Source organism: Macrobrachium nipponense, chromosome 1 (genome assembly GCF_015104395.2).
Source record: "Macrobrachium nipponense isolate FS-2020 chromosome 1, ASM1510439v2, whole genome shotgun sequence".
In the NCBI taxonomy this organism is placed as follows: domain Eukaryota; kingdom Metazoa; phylum Arthropoda; class Malacostraca; order Decapoda; family Palaemonidae; genus Macrobrachium; species Macrobrachium nipponense.
Window position 1 is genome coordinate 132,676,577 of NC_087200.1, and position 24,675 is coordinate 132,701,251.

General features: G+C 35.0%; 1 protein-coding gene across 1 annotated transcript in view; it reads right to left on the minus strand.

The window, feature by feature from the left end:
* Nucleotides 1-8,546, minus strand: part of LOC135218940 (probable glutamate receptor) — a 17,286-nt gene extending 8,740 nt beyond the window's left edge. Inside the window, exons 1-5 of the mRNA XM_064255381.1 lie at nucleotides 8,475-8,546; nucleotides 7,835-7,938; nucleotides 7,596-7,686; nucleotides 7,069-7,227; nucleotides 3,687-3,834 (exon numbers count right to left, since the gene is read on the minus strand). Of these exons, the coding sequence (XP_064111451.1) occupies nucleotides 3,687-3,834; nucleotides 7,069-7,227; nucleotides 7,596-7,686; nucleotides 7,835-7,938; nucleotides 8,475-8,546 (574 nt within the window). The remainder of the gene's footprint in view (nucleotides 1-3,686; nucleotides 3,835-7,068; nucleotides 7,228-7,595; nucleotides 7,687-7,834; nucleotides 7,939-8,474) is intronic.
* Nucleotides 8,547-24,675: the final 16,129 nt, after the last annotated feature.

Genomic DNA, 24,675 nt, shown 5'->3' on the forward strand with positions numbered 1-24,675 from the left:
CTCTGTCCAAAGCGAAAAAAACAACCAAAAATAGAAACGTGAGGAAAATTGCGTTTAATGGAGTTTATAGTTGCTTTTTCAAAGTCTACTGTAATTGAGGTCACATTACATTTCTTCCTTCTTTAATGAAGTTAAATATTAAATCATAATCCGCTTCAGATTGCTGTTTGTCAAGCAATAAAGTAGTGCCACTGTTTTTTTCAGTAATTAGCGCATGGATCGTGTAAAGCTGCTTACCCAAAATTGCAGAGTCAAAAGTCTCGTCGCAGAACCACGCAGTTTTCTTGGATAAGATTTCCAGATTTTTCAAAGTTCCGAAAATATAAACATCTTCATTTTCAAAGAGTAAAAAATTATCACCTCTCGGATTCTTATATAGCTCATCTTCTTTAAGACCGGGTCTCTTCCGTCGCACTGTACGTTTGAGAGAGTCATTTTTTGGTTAAGCTCCAGCAATGGTCACAGGGATATCTGAAGTTGCACTATCAATAATATAGCTCGGCATTACCTCAGATCGTGCCGCAATAAGCTTTATTTCTTCTTTAACATTTAAAGCTCGATTTTCAATAGGAGTTGGTGGATGGGAGTGTTCAGAAGTTCTGCTAATTACCTTGTCGATCGTAGCCAATCTTGCATTGCAGATATTACGATTCGCACATCTCCAATACGTTTTAGATTCTATCAATAATGTAGGCGCATCCCTCGAAAAGAAGTTTTTTGCCTCCTCGTTCCGTTTTCATGAACTCCATGACTGATACTGAAGGGCTAGGAAAAATAAACTTAGTAAAAACAAGATGAAAGTTTGGTCTAGAAAAGCATTTGAAAATAAGTGGTTTAGAATAACAATCTTAACAATAAGTAGTTTAGTATAGTATAGTAACGGTAACGATGTATGCATTATCGACCAACTGTCCTGTCGGCCAATTGTTTGTCGGCTAACTGTCTGTCGGTCAATTGACTTATCGACCAATTGTCCTGTCGGCCAATTGTCTGTCGGCTAACTGTCTGTCGGTCAATTGTCTTTCGGCCAATTGTCCGCACACGGTTATAGACACACATGCATTTTAAGACTCCGTTTGTCGGTGAGGTGAGTTTTTGAAATAACGATGACATTAAATGGCCAAGTAAGATGGCACGCACGAGATGTCGGAGTGCGCACGGATATGGGGAACGGAGCTGGAAGCTGACCATTTCACTTTTCAGGAAAGAGCGTGTTCGGGTCAGTACAAGTGTCAGATTCCTTATTCATTTTATGAGCAAGAAACTGGCGACAATGGCTTACCATTCCAGTAATGTGGAATACGCAGATATGAGGTTTATTTATGGGCTTTGCAATAATAAACTCTTCTGATATAAAAAAAAGGAAATCGGCAATTAGCCCGATGCGAATAAAATACTTCCAAGTCAGATATACGTATTCTTTAGGTACTGAACAAAGGGGAAAAATGCGAGTATCGATGAAACCTTCTCCCTCGCGGTCAATGGTATTCACTGGAATTCAATAGAGGAAAGAAAAGTAAGCCAAATAGAATCTCCCCATCATCAAAGATAGGCCTATTCATTAAACACCGATAAGAAGTTTAAAATGTATTTTCTAAAATTCCCTCGTTCTCCATCAAAAGTATTCATCATACACCACGCGTAGGGAAAAACACACTTAAGAAAATGCTTTTGTCTCTGTCAGACGAAAAACAATGAAAAATTTATGGAAAACTCACTTTCTGCACTCTTTCCTGAAAAAGGCAGTAATCGAAAAAGGTAGAAAAGCTGACTTTGTTCAAAGTGCAGTAACCTTGCTACCTACATTCCCTCGTCATCATAATTACTGTCATTATCACTCATTCAGCATAGGCCTAGTCCTGACTCCTGATTCAACAATTCTGTGACATTTACACTACTTTCTTAATAAGTAAAGCTAATCATTAAAATTAGATTAGATTACACCTGCTCACAGGTGATCTACTAATTGAAGGGACCGTAACGTTACATTTTTAAAAAAATCTGCAAGAAAAAAAGTCATAATTAAAAGACTAGCAATCCAGTTGCCTTATGCACTTCAGCAACAACACCCGCTCCCCCCACCCCACCTAATATCCCTGACTACTCAGACATAGCGTAGTAGTAGTAGCTATGGGTCGAGGCAATGCCTTTGTAACGGCGCCTCTTAATCTTGAGTTTTTTGTTGTTTGTTTATTTGCTGAGCTCTTTCCTTTTTTTTTTTTCTCTCTCTTTTTTTCCATATCAAGTATGTTTTTTTTTCTTATTTCGTTGTTACCTGTAAATAGAAATTTTCCAACTATGTCACTTTCCTTCTCTTCATAGGGTTGCTGTAGCCCTATTGCTTTAACACGTTCTTCTCTATAAGTATAACAATATAAGAGGAAATGAAATATGTCTTCTACTGTATTATGGCAAAAAGGACAACAGGTGTTCTCATTCTGGTGCCTTTTTGCTATATTTAAATTAAGAGAGTTGGTTCTGGCTTTGAAGAGAAGTATTGAACCAGTAGAATTATCATAAATTTCTTCATCTTTTATTTATCTTTTCCACATTTTATATATATTCACAGTCACCGTACGCCATGTTGGCCGAGCGCAGAGTTAAGGAAAACTGGTTATTTTAAAATTTCGCCTCATGGATAAACGAAGTTTCAAAATTAATATGTTTATAGAACATTTTCACTGCTTAGAATGACTTTTTCTTTCATTTCACGAAATATTTGCATATACTCGTGTTACACCACATATATATATATATATATATATATATATATATATATATATATATATATATATATGACTAGGTAAAATATATATATATATATATGTGTGTGTGTGTGTGTGTGTGTGTGTGTGTGTGTGTGTGTGTGCAGTATTAATTTATACAGACACACACACATATATATACAAAAGGAAATCGAATAGACGGGCTTATTATTCATAAAGCAGAAAAAAAAAATTTTTTTACTTACGTTTCACGACACATACATTTCAATGTTGCATTTTCAAGTCAGAAGCATTTGAAGACACTATAATAGAACAACTGTACATGTAAAACAATATTTCACATTATATATATACATATATATATATATATAATTATATATATATTATATATATTATATATATAATATATTATATATATAATATATAAGTATATAGATTTTATATATAATATATAATATTTATTACATATATATATATATATATATATATAATGTGAAACTATTGTTTTTTACATGTACAGTTGTTCTATTATTGTGTCTTCAATTGCTTCTGACTTGAAAATGCAACATTGAAATGTATGTGTCGTGAAACGTAAGTAAAAAATTTTTTTTTTCTGCTTTATGAAAATAATAAGCCCGTCTATTCGATTTCCTTTTGTATATATACGTGTGTGTGTCTGTATAAATTAATACTGCACACACACATACACACACACATATACGTATATATATATATATATATATATATATATATATATATATATATATATATATATATATGTGTGTGTGTGTGTGTGTGTGTGTGTGTGTTTGTGTGTGAACCGTATAATATTTGTTTAAAAGTAAAACTTCACTGTACGTCACTTCGAAAAAACTCTAAGGTGCTGATGTTAAGTGCTGCCAATGTTACAGTGATTTAATGGAAAGTGGTAAAGCGTGACAAATCAGTTTAAAAGCATACTTTCTTGGGTGAGTGCTTTCACGACCCACAGAGCTGAGGTTGCCACAGGATTCTTGTGTTCACGGCCAAATATTTTCCCCTCACTCCACATGACGACGGCAAAAGTTGCAAAAACGGCCACCAAACTTGCGATGATTAGAATCCAGACCTACCAACGATCGAGGAATAATAATAAAAGTATCTTAAAAGGTCAAAGAAGAGATGTGCATTAAGTAATAATGCCAAACTAATTAGTTGTCCTGATTAATAAAAGTGTAATATCCCTAAAAATTTCATTAAGTCAATGTTAACCCATTTTACGTATATGTACTACGCACCTATACGTATATATATATATATATATATATATATATATATATATATATATATATATATAAATATATACATAATTCGAGTTACAAATGTCCTTTAATATCTAATTCGACGAAATTATTATCAACAAAAAATTCCCCTTCGGCACATATATGAAAATATATCAATTCCGAGGTAGAGCGAATTAGATATTAAAGGACATTAGTAACTCGAATGATTTATATGAATCACGGTGATGTGATAATTATTCATATACATACATGTGTGTCATTTTAATGTATTCTAGCAGCTTGTATGAATTTTAGGGGCCCTAAAATCTAAACTAACAAATGAAAATTATACACTGTATTACAACTTGACTGTGAGCAATATATATGTATGTATATAATATATATATATATATATATATATATATATATATATATGTATATATATATATATATATATATATATATATATATATATATATATATATATATATATATATATATATATATATATATATATATATTCGTATTTAGGACAGACATGAAACCGAAATTAAAAGAAGGATAAGCATGGATGGAAAGCTTTTGGTAAACAAAATGGTATTATGTAAAGAAAAGTATTTAAGCAGATGGTCCTACCAGTATTAACTTCTGCATCAGAAACTTGGAGCCTTACTAAAGACTTAGAACATAAGCTAGTTACAACTCAAAGAGCTATGGAAAGAATAATGATGGGAATAACAGTAAGAGACAGAAAACGAGCAACATGGATACGAGAGCAAACTAAAGAAGAGGATATTCTAGCAACAAACCCCAAATAAAAAACAAAGAAATGGGCGTGGGCAGGACATATAATGAGAATGTCAGATAATAGATGGACGAAAAGAATAACAGAATGGGTCCCTAGAGATTGCAAACGAAGTAGGGGAAGGAAGAGAACACAAGCTAGGAAAATTTTCCGGTATAGACTGGCATGGAAAGACCATAAACTGAAGAGAGTGGAAGGACATGTCTGAGGCCTTTGTGCGGTAGACTAGAAACGGCTGATGATGATGATATATATATATTATATATGTATATATGTAAAGTATATATTATATTGCTTATGTAGATTTGTATTTGTGTATGTGTGTGTGTAGTATGGTAATAAGTATGAATATATATACATATGCATGGATATAAGATCATGTATCACGTGTTTCTGTCATTGGGAAGCTCGGGGTTTCCAAGGATCACTTACTTGAAAGACTTTCTGTCAGTTTGTTGGCTTATAGGCACTACTGCAGTTCCTCAGATAGTAAAAAAGTATATAGTTTTATAGTATATAAAAATCTCTCTATAGCCATGCATCAGCCCCTGTCTGCATTCATTGTAGTCATGGTTCGAATGGCTCAAAAAAAACTGTCTGAACTAAAGTTACTTCTAGAACAGAATGAATATTGCGTTTATAGCAGAGTTGGAAGCCTGTAGTTATGGGTACACGGGAAATACATCTAAATGGAATGACACTTTCATACATAACTGGAATGTAATTTCATTATTACTTTGTATTCAGGTATCTATGGAGGATGTTATTTGACTAAACCTTCACTCTTTTGGGTCGAATAAGGAAAGAGCTAGAGAATGGGAAACATAGTCCATATTGCGTTAGTAATGATAGATATTTTAGTAATGCTGAACTGATAATACTGATATATATATATTATATATATATATATATATATATATATATATATATATATATATATGTGTGTGTGTGTGTGTGTGTGTGTGTGTGTATGTATGTGTGGGAGTGCGTATATATATATATATATATATATATATATATATATATATATATATATATATATATATATATATACGTATATATATATTGTTTGAACGTGCCGAAATCTCATGTATGCAACCCTGCCAGCAGGCCAAATAATTTAGTACCCCACCCGTTAAGAGGTGACGTATTCTGCTTTACAAAGGAGGTTAATGGCAGAATCAGAGCTTAAAAGAAGGTCTGGTTACTTTAACATGAAAGTAATTCGCAGTAACAAAGTTTGCAACACAAGCAACAATAAATAGTATATAAAGGCAATGAAACCACGATCAAACTGATACCTTAGAATAATTAACCTTCCTTCCATCTGTGCTTTGTTTATTGCTGGTTATCTGAACAAGAAAATGGCAATGACTGGGAAGAGGTTGAAATAATGACAAATATTCATTGATCCACTACATTTGCACTCGTAATTCATTCGTGATGAAAGTTTGATCACCATATTTTCTGTTTATGATGACAAAGGCACAGAGAGCATATGATCCATTCTTTTGCCAGGTTATTTAATGCTTATGGTTAACAAAGCTAAAACATATTTTCTGTTCAGAAAGGAAATATATTGATTTAGGATGAGTCATCTTCTTCACAGTAACCTTTGAACAGTCCCGAGAGATGGGACAATGGACATTCAAATGATTGTGTATCTCCTATGTTACTCTTTTTTTTTTTTATATTAGATTGGGATTTTATTTATAGAAAAGGCATTACTAAGTTATTGTAGGAGAAAGACCGCTATTTCTGTCTTTAACCTGTTACGCGGAGATTACGTTCCAATGGCCATTGTAACTAATTTTGTTTCAAGAAGGAACGGATACTGGAATTAGATAGACAGCACAGGTCATCTAGAATCCTTTAGGATACGAGTAACATAGGGGTAGCTTAGCGACGCTGGACAACAATTACATAAAAGTGTGCATGGTGCATAATTATATTGCAGCAGCAAAGCAAATGTGTAAGGTGAACTATGTCTCAACTTCAGTCCTTAAAAATTGCAGGGAGCCGAGAGGCTAACACCTGGAGCAAATTCCTCCAAAGAAAAAAGGCGTATATAGATAGACAGATAGATAGATGGGTAGGTAGATAGATCGTAGTTCAAATACACATAGTCATATCAAATACAAATTATGTCTAGCATACGAAAATACATTTCCAAACCATATATATATATAATATATATATATATATATATATATATAATATATATATATATATATATATTGTTCTTCGTAAGCTCTTCATCACTCCTGCACATTACCGTCAGATCGAAAGGTCTGAGGAATCCCGTGACGTCACTCTGCAACGTCGGCCTCACTATCATGATGCCTGTGGACTCCGTTTTGACTGAGACAGAGAAATCGCAGACAGTGGCTCTGGAAGCTGATACTCCAAAGGGTCCGAGAGCGAATTCAGCCTCCTACGACATTGTGAAGAAGAAGAAGAAGAAGAAGAAGAAGAAGCAGAAAGTCAGTAAGTAATAAGAGGAAATCTATTTTAAAGGAGAGGAATTTTCCCGCAACTAACAACAGTAAAGGGATAAAAGACAAGTGAGAAAGTATTTTAGCTGCCTCAGTTGAAGCACGAGATTCTGTCAGAGATTAACATATTTTTGACGTTTCAGTATAAAGAGAAATCTTGTGACGTTAAGCACAATTAAAAACCTTAAGACACGGGTGAAGCAATAGTTTTAAGTCACTGGTCTGCATACTATCAGACAAGTTTTGATAGGTAAAAGAATAAAATGAACAATTGAAAAGTAAACTTTTTGCGTCATGACATTCCCACCTCTCTCTGCAACATGCCCAGCATACCCGTCCAACTTCCGTTCGATAAGAGCATCCCCCACACATGATCTGCTGGTTGAGACAAAACATAACTGGAAAAGAGCAAAAAAAAAAAAAAAAAAGGAAGTTTTTAGTTAAAATAGGAAATATTGGTGAGAGAGAGAGAGAGAGAGAGAGATAGAGATTACAGCCTACGTGAGAATTTCTACGCTGTAGGAAAACGATGCAAAAGTTACTCACTCAAAATTTAGCTTATCCGAAAGTATGTCCAGGAAGTTGCTCATAGGTCCAGTAATGTACAATTTTTCATCATTGTCTCGATGCAGTCCGACCCAAGTTCCCCACTGTAATAGTGAAACTGACGAGTGAACAGCGAAAAAGCTTCATTACAATTAATGTGATATTAAGCAGCAAAGACTTATTGCTTTTTGTATACAGACAATGGAAAATCCCTTGAAAAAGTTTAATGCCCTTAACCAGTGGGTGAATATTTTCCACATCCTTGAGTGACTAAAAGGCTGATAAAAAGTGATCACGATTTGGGAAGCGAAAATACAAACACTGCTGACGCTTATGGTTGGAATATGAAACAATTTATGCAACGATAAAAGCAAAAGCAAACTATACTTGGAATTTCATTCGCTATCAAATACCAGTTGCCAGAAAGAGAGCTAAGAAAAAATGAGAAAAATTTTCTCTAATCCCTAGGGACACCTTAAAAACAAAATTTCTAGATTAAAAAAGGTTGATATTATTATGAAGTAAAGCAAGAAGTGTTGACACTTATTTGTATCCCTGAACGTGCATGTCATAAAGTTTATACATTGCAACACCTATTTTAAAGTTTTTTTTCGTGATAATTGCCGTTTTAACATCTCACCTCTTCCACTGCTATCCTAATAAAGTCTTTGCTGGAATTCGTAACAGTTGTTGATGCTTCCGGCGAATTCATGGTCAACCTGCTTTAGTTTATTTACTGTTTCCTACTTCGTCATATGAAGCACAAGACTAAACTCGCTCAACGTTGCTTTCTTAAAGAACCCCTACTTTATGGGACGCCAGTCTTCAACCCAGGATCTTTGGATCCTAGATTCGAAATGAATTCCCCACGAAGAGCAACAAAAACCGACAATTCTCACGGTGATAAGAGGCAGAAGAATATACTCCAACTGGCGTCAAGGTCTACAGATGGTCATCTTTTCAAATTTAAAAAGCCAATCATCACACCACGCCAGCTGTCTGGATTGACATTTCAGCTCTGGGACATATGCTTTCTGAATAATACTCAGCATGACAATTTCCTCCACAGCTGAATCTAGCTATAGATCCTAAACAATAGAAGATCGCACTGAAAAAGTTCACTATTGGTACCCCTACTAAGTCTTGCATTCGCATTTTCATATTCTAATTTACAGCCATTCTTTCTATTCTCTGTTAACATGACTGTAGATTAGTGACTCATGACTAGATCATAGAATACAGGGAGGCCTAATCATACAAAGAAGCACAAGAGGTAGAATACCATTTGATTAAATATCCGAAGGTATCAGACGTCACTCAGCCCCGGAGAAAAACAGAGCTATTATGGGAGAGAAAAACTAATTAGTGGTAAGAGAAAAATAAACTGTACTTTTAAATACCTTTGTGATTGGAAAAACAGAATTCATAAAAGAGAAACTCAGTGCAGTGGAGAACTGTCACTTGAGAGAAGGCAGGATTGGCTTACTTAGGATGTTCGCAATGGGTTATGATCATAATTTATTTCTCAAAATTTGCAGGCACATAAAAAAAGCCAGAAATATATCATTAACTTGCAAAACAGATTTCACAGGAAATTTTATGCAAATGTGAAAAATAACAGAAACAGAGCAATAGATGATACAAAAACAACACGTCAATAAGAGGAAAGAAATTCATACCCATGAATAAATAACTATACTATATAACTAAATATATATAATAATATATATATGTATATTAATATATATATATATATATTATATATATATATATATATCTATATTATATATATATATACACACATCGAGCTACATGTCCTTTAATATCTAATTCGCTCTACCTCGGAATTAATATATTTTTCATATATGCTTAACCGAAGGGGAATTTTCTACACGATAATAGATTTGCCTGGTCCCGGGCACGAACCCAAGAAGACATTCAAATCCAGGAACGTCAGTGAAGCTATTACCTACCCCACCATTCTTGGGTTCGCGCCCGGGACCAGGCAAATCTATTATCGTGTAGAAAATTCCCCTTCGGTTTAAGCATATATGAAAATATATTAATTCCGAGGTAGAGCGAATTAGATATTAAAGGACATTGTAGCTCGATGTATGTATATGAATCACGGTAATGTGAAATGACTTATATATATATATATATATATATATATATATATATATATTATATATATATATATATATATATATATATATATATATTTATATATATATTTCTCTTGATGTTTCGGCTAATTCGTTTTAGAATTGTATCTTTTAATTAGTTATCCTGTAACATTCAATAAAAATGAAACTTGCCTTAGAAAAATGGCCATTTTTCCCCTAGTTGCAATTGCCCGACTGTAGGTAGTATTGTTTTTCTTATAGACAAAAAGGTAAAGTTAAGGAAAATCCCCAAATTTATTTTAACAGAAAAAGATTAACAAAAAAATCCCTTCATGAAGAGAGACGACGGAGGAGAAGAGACGAAGAGAGAGAAGATTCAGACAAAGAAGATACGTACTGCAAAAATTCCCTGAGAGTGTGAGAGAGATTTCAGCAATTTATAACACCAAGAGACAAGGCAGAGTTAAAAAAATTTTCAGAATATTTCCTGCTAGGTTTTTTTCTCTCTTAATTCGTGATAAGGTTCTCTCTCAATTCTTGGTAAGGTTATCTCTCTGTTCCTCTCAATTTGTGGTAAGTCTATCTCTCTCCTCTCTCTCTCTCTCTCAATTCGTGGTAAGGTTCTTTCTCTATTTTTTTTTTATAAATTTTGAATTATTTCTTTGTAACCTAGTTAAACTCACTCTCTCATATCAGGTTCTAAGACAGAAGATATATGATAAACCATAAGTCGTGCCAAAGTCACCATGTCTTTCATAAATGGGACTAGAGACTTAAATAAAAGAAAAAAATTAATTAAAACTCAACTTAGCTTACAGCTTAAATGAAGGTACTCGGCTTAAATGAAGGTACTTAGAACTGATGAGAAAGCGCTAGTTTTTAGGAAAGTTAAAGGTGTTGACATTTTGCGTTAACGAAAGATTTGAGTTTACCAGAGTTAGGACCGAGAATAGTCCTGAGAGTTATTTTTTTTTAAATTACTTGAAAACTAAGAATTACGTAAAAAAATGGGTAAGGGCTATCCCATAAAACTGGAGGTTACTTTTAGGGAATAGTCCATTAAAATGCTTTGATAAAAAGGTTAGCGTAGTAGTACTTATTTGACGTCATCAATGAAACGCCTGTAGGTCATGAGTGTATTTGATGACTTCAGAGGTATGACGTCATTCCATTCAAGAGGATTGGTAATAAAGGTTGCAACGTCATTGTTGACTTATTTATGTAAGCAAAATGTCGAATATAGAGAAATAAAAACCACTAGATAACTGGACAGACTTTTATTTAAAAATAAAGACCACTAGATAACTGGACAGTCTTTTATCTAAATCCAAGAAATAATTTCAAAGGAAGGCGAGGTTACTTGTAATAATGACAAACAAAAAAATTATGAATTTTTTTCCACTTGGAACTAGCATTGCAATGCCCAGAAGAGGGGAGTGCCCCCAGCGGGAGGTATACAGCCAGTTAGGTTCCTAACTTTGAAGCTGCCAACTGAATGGCTGAGATGGGAAAAAGCCTTATAAATGCTTCCCCTGTGCTTTCCCAAATGTCTTTCAATTTTCTCTGTCACTAGTGAGAAGTTTCGTAGACCCTCTCAGATGTCAAAGAAAACGTAAGAACCGTCTCTTACAAGATGGTCGTGGTCAAGTTACTATTGAGACAAGCCTTGGCTTACGTTCACTCGTATGGCTATGGTATTTTTTATTTGGGCAAATACTTGCTTGTCGTGTAGGCTCTAGTGAAACATGGAGTGTTAAACCTATAGTACACTTGTACCGCCAGAATTTCGTCTCGAAGCGTAATGGACAAGTTACTGCCAAGTCCAGTTCCTCTGCGGATAACTTAGAATAAATCTACTGGGTGCAAACTCTGACATTCTGCTTGCCGTTTTCGTTGAGATTTCGAAGCCAAAAGAGTCTATCTTCTTAACTAGAAAATGGGTCTTTCAGTATAATCAAATCTCATAGAAAACAGAGAGACAACAAAGCAAAAGACGGTAACGATCAGGATCTGTATGGATCCTGGTAACGATAATACATATATTTCGAACGTTTTAGCCATCTGACACTAACTTTAAACGTTACAGAATTCTTGACTTTGAGAGCTGTAGAATTTCCAGAGGTATTTATTTAAATATAAAATTGACTTCCTTCTTTTCAATTCAGATTTGACTAAAATATCTCAAAAAAAAAAGAAGAAAAAAAAAAAAGTTTCCGGTGACACCCCATCCAATTTAGAAATGCTCTAAGGAATGACTTCAGATTCCTTAACTATTTTTCAAGTTAGTTCCATTTAGTTGAAATTCTTAGCATTGAAATTATCAATTTTTCATAATACTTTTATCATTAGATAAAACGCTAAGCTCCATGCTAAGAAAGGTATATTTTTTACAAAAGAAATATGCGCAATCATGAAATGAATTATATAATTTTTATGGCATTTTTTTTTCTGATTAGTTACAATCGATCTTAAATCACGTTAATTGCATATCGTATCTTATGTGCTTACTTTACATTTTTAATTAAAATTTTTGCACCCTAAATCTATTTCAACTGTCATTTTTTAGGCTTAGCCTCTTAATTAACCTAACATGCACCAGAATAAGTATCAAGATAAAATGTTGTATTCTGGTGGTTTTATTTTCAGTTTACATGATAATTTTGTCTACAACACTTATTTTAAAAGAAGGAAATATTCATTTATATTCTTATATGTCTTTCTGAGCAAGAGAATCACAGGAATTTCACAAATAAACCGAAAAAGAAATCTAATTAACTTTATTTTACTTCATATGACAAGTCATCCTCCAGTCTTCTGTTACAACAAAAACAATTGATTACACCAAGACACATATAGTCTCTTCAAAAGCAGACAAGTGACCAAAACCCCTTTAGGTGGAACAAGTGTGCCTTGAGGCAACCCCGCCTCCCAAAATAACCACTTCGTCTTATTGGCGTCATGACACCATTCAATGTAGGTGATTGAGGCAGGTAAATGGTTAGAGACGTGCAAAGCTAATGTCCTCCTGCCCCGTTCTTCCTCCCCCAGCAGGACAGCAGGTCGGACTAACGTCCCCTTCACCGTGCACGTGGACCACATGGCCAGTTTAGGCTCTGTTAGATGCACCTTACAAAAATCCCATTCCAGAGGGTGGAATGTCCAGCAGCAGATTAGAACATTCCCTCTGGTGTTTTGAAGTTCGGATGTCATCTCAAATTTTTCTGCATCCAGTTTTAACGACTTCGAAAAGAAGCTTTTTACTGAACAGAACAGGACTGAAGATTGAGAAAACAATTTTATATGACTCATCATATTATTGACTATAAAAATTCATTTTTTGCCTTGCTTATCAGAATTGCGACACGACTAAAAACTGGCTAAAAACTTACTGTTTCAAATACTAAAGCAGAGCTACAAGGTACCAAAATATGCAACTTTGTATTGATCATCAGAAGGTAAAAGGCTACAGAAAAATTAACAGTGCCTTTTCATATAGACCATTATGAAAGGGCTATGGTTGTAACAATCACAACTAAAGAATGAATACTGGTTAAAAAAACTTCATGAAAGTTAAATTCTTTTAAATTTGGCCTTATACCTCAAGTCTTACTTTTAAAATGCTAATACCAATACAAAAGCAGACTTTCTGAAAGCAAAAGAGCATGGAGAATCAAGACCTCCTCGGACTAAGTTTCCTCTAAGTGAAAGTATCACTCAATGCAAACTTCCTGAAAGAAAAAGGGTCACAACAAACTTCCCGAAACTTCAGACAGTGAAATGTGAAAGTACCACAGCTTGAAAGACTTTCTAAAACCAAAACTATCATAAACCAAGAGGCTCTCTAAATCTGAAAGGGGAAAATCTTCTTGAATCTTTATTGATCTTGAACTAGAATTTTCCTAAACCCTGGACTCATTTCAAACACCAGCAAACTTCCCCTGTGCTTGAAACTTTACATCATGTATTCAGATTATACTGATAATGATGAATCCTAATTCTATCATTGAACACTAAAATAAGACAGTCCCAGATTATCACAAACAATGCCTAAGACTGAACTTAAGTGTCACTAAAATTCCAGGTTAACACGAAAACTACCTAAATGTTCAACACCAGTATCCCAAACTAACTCTGTATTATACACTCCATTATAATAGATCAGTTTTGTAAACGTTCTACATAATGTACCTTCCACAATCACTATCCCAATCCTATACACCAATATCTACTCTTACAAACTGAAAAAGTAAAGTACAAACAAAGGAACATAATAAAAAAGGACTTATTTAATCCTAAACTACATATAAGTAAGCTTATTGAATTACATTACCGTATCAACACTTGGCAAACCTCTGCACAATTCCACTGACACCCAGAAAATATTTTGCACATCACAATAATACAAAAGGAAATGTCTTACCCACATCATGACCCAAGATCGGGTAAATAAAAATCTGTTGACATTCTAGTAACTTCTCAAAGGTACCATGACTGAGGAAGGCCTTCCTAGACAAATTCTGGAGCAATGAATAGGCAACAACAATTATACATCTGAATGTTAGTATAACAATAAAAGAAAGTCTAATCACATATTCTCTAAGTATAATCACATATTCTCTAATCACATATTCTCTAAGTGGCTCAGGCAGTATTATACAGTATTATACCACTTTTACTTAGGCACCTCACATCAGGGATAGGCATCTCCAGGTCTGAGACCCAACAAAAAGCTCTGTAAACCTCACATTAGGGACATGCTTCTCCAGTTCTGAGAGCCAGAACAAAGCTCTGTAAACCTCACATCAGGGAGCCAGCATACAGCATAACTCTCTGTAAACCTACATCTAGGATATGCATCTATAGTTTTCAGAGCCAGCACAGAGCTCTGTAAACCTCACATCAGGGACATGCATCTCCACTTCTGAGAAATGACACAAAGTTCTGTATACCTCACATTAGGGACATGCATCTCCAGTTCTGAAAGCCAACACAAAGCTCTGTAAACCTCACATCAGGAAAATGCATCTCCAGTTCTGAGAGCCAGCACAAAGCTCTGTAAACTTCACATCAGGGATAAGCATTTTCAGTTCTGAGAAATAGCATAATGCTCTGTAAACCTCATATCAAGGACATGCATCTCCAGTTCTGAGAAACGGCACAAAGCTGAAACCTACATTAGGGCATGCACCCAGTTCTGAAGCCAGCAAATTAATCACATCGGACATGCATCTATAGTTCTGAGTGCCAACATAAAGCTCTGTAAACCTCACATCAAGGACATGCATCTCCAGTTCTGAGAGCCAGCACAAAGCTCTGTAAACCTGACATTAGGGACATGCATCTCCAGTTCTGAGAGCCAGCACAAAGCTTTGTAAACCTCACATCAGAGACATGCATCTCCACTTCTGAGAACCAACACGGAGCTCAGTAAACCTATACAACACTTTACCTTATTGAGATATCTGTCAGCACCTGAAGCTTCTTAACCATTATAAACTGACGTAAAGATTTTCAAAATCTGCATGATAGTGTGCTGCAGTTTCTGTATGGAAATGACAACTACTCTTTTGGGCATGCATAGCAAACAAACTAACAGACAGAAATTGCCATATATATATATATATATATATATATATATATATATATATATATATATATATATATATATATAAATTATGTACATTTTAAATGTGGGATAATGTGTTTGTTTTGTAGTGAGTACAGTATGAGTGACACTAAGTAGAAAAGGGCAGCAAAGTTTTTTTAGCCCTTAGTTATCAAATTTAATTTATCCAGTTCTATGAATAAAGGTGCGTGTGAATTTGTATATATGTATATATATATAAATATATATATAATATATATATATATATATATATATATATATATATATATATATATATATATTGTGATGAAGCGCCAAGTATCTGGTTACTACACTTACCAATCATTAATTGTTACCTCACAACAGCCAGACACCTGAACCCTCATCACAGGTATTAAACGATGATACTCTAAAAGGCAACAGTGATCCCTAAATAACTTACCAGTATTGCAGAAATCAGACTAAGTTTATCAAAACAGGTGTGAGGTACTCTTGGAGGTAATCAAATTAATCAAAGGCATCACTCCTTCAACAACTTTAAAAGTCTAAGAATTTCCCTGATTTCAAAAGTCTAAGTACTTCCCCCCTGGTTCTAAGTCACTTCAAGTTAATTGTAGGAAAACAGATCAATTACACTTTATGTTTCTACCTAACATCAATATAATCATATGCTGTGTGAAAATAAACACTTTATAAAAATTTTAAATACAAAAATTCATTATTAAACTCAAAAATTTATAAGTGAAATTCACAATATCAGGGAAAATTACTGTTACTTGAAAACAAAGTAGTTTATTTAATTCTTGAATTAAATTAAGTAAAATTAAATCAAAATTAATTTATCACAAAATTCAAGAAAATTAATTCAATCAAAATTCAAAAGTTTTAGGCAATAATTGAAACTTTGAAATCAATTTACAAGTGCTAAACAATAACAAAACTTGAAAAGAATTCTAAGTAAATGCAAATTAGTTCACAAGTGTTAAATTCAATTAGATGGGCATCGATTAATTAGTGAAAATAACTAAGTCAATTAAATTGTGAATCCAAATGAAAACACAGAAAAAATGTGGAAAATACCAAATTGCAAAGTACTAATCACACAGAATATAAAATAAAAAGACACACTTCAATAAGAAAATGGATAAATGCACCAAAAATAAACACTTCAAATGAAACAAACACAAAACAAAAATTTGCAATGTGTAAAACAAAAATGTAAATCTTTTCACTCAAACCATTGTAAACTATTAGTTTTATTAGTTCTCTAAACATTGTAACCAATAGTTATTAGTTTTAACAAACCGTCATAACCATTAGATATTAGTTGCAACTAGTAAAAAATATAACACACTTTACCTTCTTGGTATACCAATTTCTTTCTTTCTTTGCTGCAGTTTGTTTCACACTCACAAAAATACGCGTCGTTACACACAATGTTTGTTCAGATTCCACAAAAACACTAAATAACACTAAATAAACTCTAAGAAATATAAAATTTGGAACCTACAAGTTACAAGTGACCATTTTACGTTGCGTTAATATCAATTATGATGAGGCGAGAGAGGAGAGAGAGAGAGAGAGAGAGAGAGAGAGAGAGATAGGTGAACGCTTTGAGGTATTGAGCCCGAATGAATCTTTCATTTCGCACAAGAGCTGGGCAGTGGAGATGATACAAAACGTTTTGGGCAATAATTCTTTCTAGAAGCTTCAAAATCTGACGCAACTTTACAGATAAAATGTGAAATCTGCACGTGGCATTCAGCAACGAAATACATACAAAACAAGTATACATTTATGTACGTACCAGCTCAACAAAGACACGTACCCGATCAAGACAGAAATCGAGCAAAAGTCCCTATCATACGTGATGACAGAATTCTCAAAACACAGCGAAAACCTCGAGATCTCTAATGAAATGTGTTGACAGATTAGGAAAGCAAAGCAGAAACTTCGGGGTCTCTTATCGCAAGGCGTTTTCATAATAGGGAAACAACTCTAGCTTCGAATGGACAAGAAAATCTCTCTCTTTTCATACTACATTATATATTCTTTACATTATGTTATGCGAAATCTGAAACACATTTAAAACATCCTAATTCTAAGCTAGCTAGGAATCTGAAAATTGTTGCCAAACTCTACATAACATTTTTATACAGTCTAAGAGGGGATATATAAGTTTTGAAAGTAGCAATATATATATATCTATATATATATATATATATATATATATATATATATATACATATATATATATATATGTATTATATATATACATATATATATATATATATATATATATTATATATTGCTACTCTCAGCGTGCCCTTGGAAATGGGAGACAGAGGCTCCTGTCTCTTGTTGAAGGCTAAGCCTGTGGAAAATGGACAGGGTCCGCTGCTGTAGTCGGCTAGGGCACCTAGGCCAATTAGTAGTGCCCTATTACGTTGCAGGGGAGACTGTTGTGGACGTACTTCCTGGAGGAAGTAGAAATTCGATGACTCCTTGCCTTGGAGTGGTTTGTTGTGGGAGGGTTAGGGACCCTAGGCTTTTTGAAAATTGTGAGGAGAACTTCATGTCTTGCCCTAGGAGGAGGTCGTAACCTCCTGGAAATGTAGCTTGCAACTGCAAGGGTACAAATTCTGGAAAATGAGGCTCTGGTGACCTCAATTGGACGGTCGGAAGGATCAGCTTGGATATGGTTGATACCTTCAATGGTTATTAAGTGACGTCTATCGACGGTGAGCCCCTCGGGGATTCGATCTTTCCCGTATCAGGGAGATTTTGAGCGCCTGAGTCGTCGTAGGCTCTGACGTGGCTTGGCTGAAAAAAAAAAAATAATGGCTTTGGAGGGGTGCGACAGTTATAGGGGCCCCCATAGCTGGGGGTCCCTAGTAAGGAAGGATTAGTAACGGCCATTGCGATGGCAGGAATATTGTGATTTGCGCACCCTCTGTAGTTGGCAGACATGTGACCCTTGCGGCCACAGTCTCTGCAGAACGTGTTCCAGAACCTCTTCCGTGGCACTGGACAGTAAGGCCGAGATGGCCCCACAGGTTGCGAATCTGTGGAGTCACCAAGGCTGCAGTGTGCTTGATTTGCTTTTTGTAAAATAATTTACAGTTTACGTTAACGTTAGCGGCTTGCGCTTATGAAATGATTTGCGTTTTAATATGAAATTTACAAAGACGCGTTTTACGTTAACAATTCTTGTAAGTGACTCTACTTTTAAGAATTTACGTTGTAACTTTACGTAAGGACAAGTGAAAATGACGGTAAGGATTTTAAGATGAAAAATGTTAGCAAACAATTGTAAAAAGAAAAGGTTACGTTTATTGCGAAGTGAAATGAAACTTTCGCTCAGCGAGCGAGTGGTGATGCGACGTTGAAACGCGGTGAGCGGGAAGAGCGCGGGCTAGCAGCACGGTGTGCTAGCAGTGATGGCAAATCAGCTGATTCTCTGTAAATGCGAGGCGATTTACAACACACAATTCTCATTTCTTATTCAAGGCGAATTACGTTAATAATTTCTCTGCAGACCGAACGATAGATACTAGTACCGATTAATATTATTTACGTTAAAACTTTGAGACTTACGTTACTTTGCTTAAATTGTTTAGAATAATGCTTAACGAGATAACAAACATGGCTGCGCTGTGAGTGAAAACGAAGGCTGGCTGGCAGGCATGAGATTGCGCATGCGCGAAGCTGAATTAAGCTGAGAGGTAAGCGGTTACCAAAACACTTGGAATGAAAACTAAGTTAAAAAATGAGTTCCCTAACATATCACAGACAAAAGAATTGTACACTTCTTTTTGCTGTAACTATTAGTTAAAACACTCCTAACTAGCTAGGCCTTCCAACACAACAATAAACCCTGGCAAAGCACTTCCTATTTTGATCTGGTCTTATCCTTTCTGGCATCTATCTAATACATGTGCTCTGTCTGCGTCCGACGAAACACTGCGATTTGCAAAATAACAGAATCGCTCGGCGCTCTGGCCGTTACAATATAATATTTCTCACTTCACATTTGTTTAAAACACTTCTAAATAAAAATACTTAACGTACCTTAAGCTAACATAGGTTATAAATATCATATTCTAATGACCTTAAGCTAATTCCCTAAGTGATTATTAAGTTCTATAGGTGGGGATCACTGTTACCTTTAGAGAATTCAGTCATTTTGTATTTTTGATGGAGGTTCAGGTGTCCGGCTGTTGTGAGGTAACATGCCTTTTATGCCTTTTGTACCTGAAATCAATGGTCTTAGCTTTCGACCTATGGCTTTAGTGGTGGTGGTTATATATATATATATTATATATATATATTATATATATAATATATATATATAATCTATATTATATATGCTTAAAAAATCACAGTAGATGCACGTGACTTCATAAATAAGCGAATACCACGGAAATGATAGACAGGAATCCAAGCGCTTTCGTCTTTATTCAGACATCGTCAAGGAGCTACTGACGATGTCTGAATAAAGACGAAAGCGCTTGGATTCCTGTCTATCATTTCCCGTGGTATTCGCTTATATATATATATATATATATATATATATATATATATATATATATATATATATATATAATATATAATTTATACACATGTATATATATATATATACATATATATATTATAAATATATATATATATATATTGTTACGTGTAAGCCGGCCTTGAGAGAGGCTATTCTACGTTAAACGGAAATAATTGAAGGAGGACAAGTTGAAATTAATTGAACTTACCGTAAAACTGATAGTTAGTGATAATTTCTTTAGAGGGAAAGGTCGCCAGAAAAACTCAGCTCGTTACTTTACAGCTATTTATTACAAAAAAGGCCCTTGCTGGCCTGGAGAAAAGGAAATGCAGCGTCCCCCGTTGGGACTTATATATCTCTCACAATTGGATAATAGCTGGCTAAAGTGTGATTAATTCAAGCTGGTTTCATAAACTTGGGTAATGCAACACTTGCGGGCAGAGAGACATGACACGTGGGCTCCGGGAATCTGGAAAAGAATCCCAGATTAGACGAGATAAAAAGGAAAAAAAAAATGACTTTCTCGTTTTGATTAATTAATTCTCTAACACTGGGGAGAAGGAACTTTTAATGTTTCACTGAGGTATGCAATGACTTCATTGGTCTGGGACGATCACACAAGGGGAAGCATGCAGCCATGAGGCAGTGAGAGGGAACAAAAGGATGATTTCCTTTTGGGGTTGGAAATTGCGGGAATGGGGAAAAACGAGGATCGAATAGATAAATAGGATGGGAGAGACTGGCAATATGCAGTTCCACAAGACGTACCTGGATGTCGTGTTCAGTGTGGACCTTTGTAGAGAACATGGCCTCGCTTTGTCTGAGGCCTGGGTCGATCGGCACGCCACTCCACGCCCTGGATAGGCCTAACAGGAAGGCAGGTGGTTGGACTCCTTCCGAGGTCACGTCCTGCAGTCGACTGGGGAAGAACCCAGTGTTTTGCTTGGGTGTGGAAGTCAGCTTAACCCCCACGAGCAAGGCAAATCCTGGAAACAAAGCATACAGCCAGCAGAGGGGTCACAGGAAAGAGAGCTTAAGATATAGGTCTAAGAAGTACCAATCTGCTACATCCTTCCCTTTTGAGATACGTCCCTAAATTAGCTGATATTTGGTAGGAAATGGCTGCCATTTTCCAAATCAAATTAAGTTAATTAATATCTGGGTAGACGGAACGACCTATAAACGTCACAATATATATATATATATATATATATATATATATATATATTATATATATATATATATATATATATATATATATATATATATATATATATATATATATATATATATATATATGTATACAGTCCTTGGGGATTTGAACCGCTAACCACCACCACTAAAGCCATAGGTCGAAGCTAAGACCATTCAGGCCCAAAAGGCATAAAAGGAATGGAACCTGATATGTTTATTCCTGCCAACATTTACTGTCAGTTCTCTTCTTTTGCAAACGGTTTCAGAATTCCTTCATTTCCCTTCAACATCACAGTCAGTGTTGTATCACCTGCAGCATCCATTCCTGAAACAATTCCAAATATGTTTTTTTTTTCATCCCGCAACTAGACGTCTACATCTAATTTCCTTTCCCTAACTCACATCACTCCTCCATAAACATATGGAAGAGCTTTAGACATAACACACCATTGTTGTGCACCACTCGTACATCAAGAGCTATACATTTTCCCAACTATATCCTCTATTAATTCCTGCTTTCCTTCAATCACAAAAACTTTCAGCATCTCTTGAAGATTAATGTCGTACATCAAGGATCTTTAAAACCCTTTATAGTTCTTCTATCGGTTTTTTGATAAGCATTCTGTAGGTCCGTGGATATACTGTTCTCCCTCGCTATACTCCTTGGGCATACCAAGAAATGTTATTCTCTATAGTCCCCTCTGTCCTTTCACCTTTATATACTCGAACAGTTATTCATATCATCCCTTTCCCCTGACCCTCTCCTTCATCCAGACATGATGAGCTATTCAGTCATGCTGTCAATGTGCCACTGCGTCTCGCTTACAGTGTCAGTAAATCGTACATTTTTTTCAGTTCTTCAGCCTTTTAAGTGCTTTCCTTGCGTCCTTAACTCTTGCTTCCACAGGCAATCCCTAAATTGCATTCTTTTCACCCACTCCTCCCCTATCTTCCACAGTAACGAATTCTTCAATTTATTCATTCTATCGGTCCAGAACTGCATTAACCTCAGACAGCATCTCTTTATTTGTATCTTTTAGTCTGAGATCTAATTGTACTTTCGTTAACCATTTTTCCTCTGAAAATTTTTTGTATTACCCTTATTACCTTCTATTTCCATTATTATTTCATTGTCTCCTTTATCTCCCTCACATTCGTCTTGGCTCCCCCATCCATTTTCCTTTATCCCTTTTCATAATCTTCGCTTGTCATGCAATTGCACCTCAAATTTTCTCTTTGATTTTTCCCTTCTGTAAACCTCTCCTTACCTCAGAGCACCACTTACTGATTTTGTTCCCTATACCCAAACCAGTACCCACACACTAACAGCTAACCCCATTACCTTGTCAGGGAACTTTACGTGATAAATCTTTAACCCTGGTTTTTGTTCATGTGATTTTCTCCTTATACGCTCTTCTCGCTTCCTTTTCATCAAATTAACTTGTCATAATTATGATGTTAGCCCCGTTTTCATACCTTCCTCCCCAACTTAAAATTATATCTATTTCCATTTCTGTTTCAAATGAATGGTGATCAAATATGCATGCAATCACTCCTCCTTCCACTGTTACACGAGTCAACTTGCTCTTCCATTCACTCTACTAACATAGTGGAAACTAGCAAATTCCTTGCTGGCCTCCAGAGAGAAAAACGTATGAGGTATTTAGAGGTATTACCTCCCCCATAGAGTCCCCACCCCACAATTTCCCATTCCTTCTGCAAAAAAAAAACAAAAACCAAAAACAACTAGCAGTAGATAAAAGAATAAATAAATAAAAGGTATAAGTATAATTATACTTAGTTTAAGTCTGTGTTTATCCTGTTAACCAAAGTAAAATTTGTTAGCTGTTCTGTCATTGTACCAGTAGACACTGTCAGAGGAAGACATTTGTCATTTCTGTCAGTGTGTTGGTGAGTTAACAAAAAAGGAAATGAGGAAAATATTGTAGGCCAAGTCCAGGATGGAGAGACGGAAAGGTGATAGCGAATGTCATTACAATCCAGGACACGGCGTGGATGAACAAGAAGATAAACTCTCTCTCTCTCTCTCTCTCTCTCTCTCTCTCTCTCTCTCTCTCTCTCTCTCGTACACACGCATGAACATTCGCCACGTATCTGTACTGACCTGAAATAGAGATGTTTGGTGAATATTTAATGTGAAGTCTCCCTCTTCAGTTTAGAGCATTGACTCTGTGACTGTCAATAGTTCTCTCCGTAGAATTCACATACATCTTTGAAAGAAATGAATATACTTTAACTAGAAGAAGTTCCAGTCATTTTATTTTTCAAAAACAATTTTGTACTCCGATGCTATTTTTCTTTTTAACTTATGAATATTTCATTCTGTGATATCTTCCTAGACAAGTTAATAGTCGTTAATCCTCTTCCCTAAGAACGTGTTTGCTTTAGGAATCGTTGGCAGTAATGATTAAGTGGCTCCTTGGTTAATTATTTTCTCCTGACTATGCCTAATGAGTATCATTAAGTAATAACGTAGGCCTACTTTAGTAATAGGTGTGTGATAAAGGCACAGGTGCGTCATTAAAATCAGCAGCGACTGGAATAATACCACCTCTGATGGATGGAATTCCACTGCAGGTAGAGGACTTGATTGTAGCAAGAAATATCTTTACCTTCTAGGTAGGGGGAGCGGGGTGATGTTGCCGTCAGTGCACCTTACAGGGAGCACTGTAGTCATTAATAAGGGTTTTTTTTTACGTCGTCTACTTTCTTTTAATAAAAAAAGAGAAATTCCAGTTTATCGAAATTTTCCATTTATGCCTTCCTTCAAGTTTTATGATGTTCTCAGTAAAGCTAAATGCTTTAGGGGAGGGTCTACAAAAAAAAAAAAAAAAAAAAAAAATCTGCTTATGAAATCTCACAATCAGAATGAACTGGCCAACTGAGTTTCAACTGATGCTTTTTCACTTTATCTATATATATATATATATATATATATATATATATATATATATATATATAGTATATATATATACATACGGATACACACACACACACACACACACACACACACACACACATATATAAATATATATATATATATATATATATATATATATATACATTTGCCAATGTTAAGGTGTATTTTCACTGAAATGAAAGCTCTCGTGCTCGTACTTGAATGTTACGTTGATGGGCTGATGGCCATGAAAGGACTCCTGCGAAAACTCCAAGTATAAGTTTCCAGGGAGAGAGAAACTTCGACAGATGATAATTACCACAAGACATTGCTAACTCTTGCTTATTGTATTCTGCGGGATGCCAACAAAAATGGTGGTTTTTGAGAAATTGAATTTGGTTTTCATTTATATAATATATATATATAATATATTATATATTA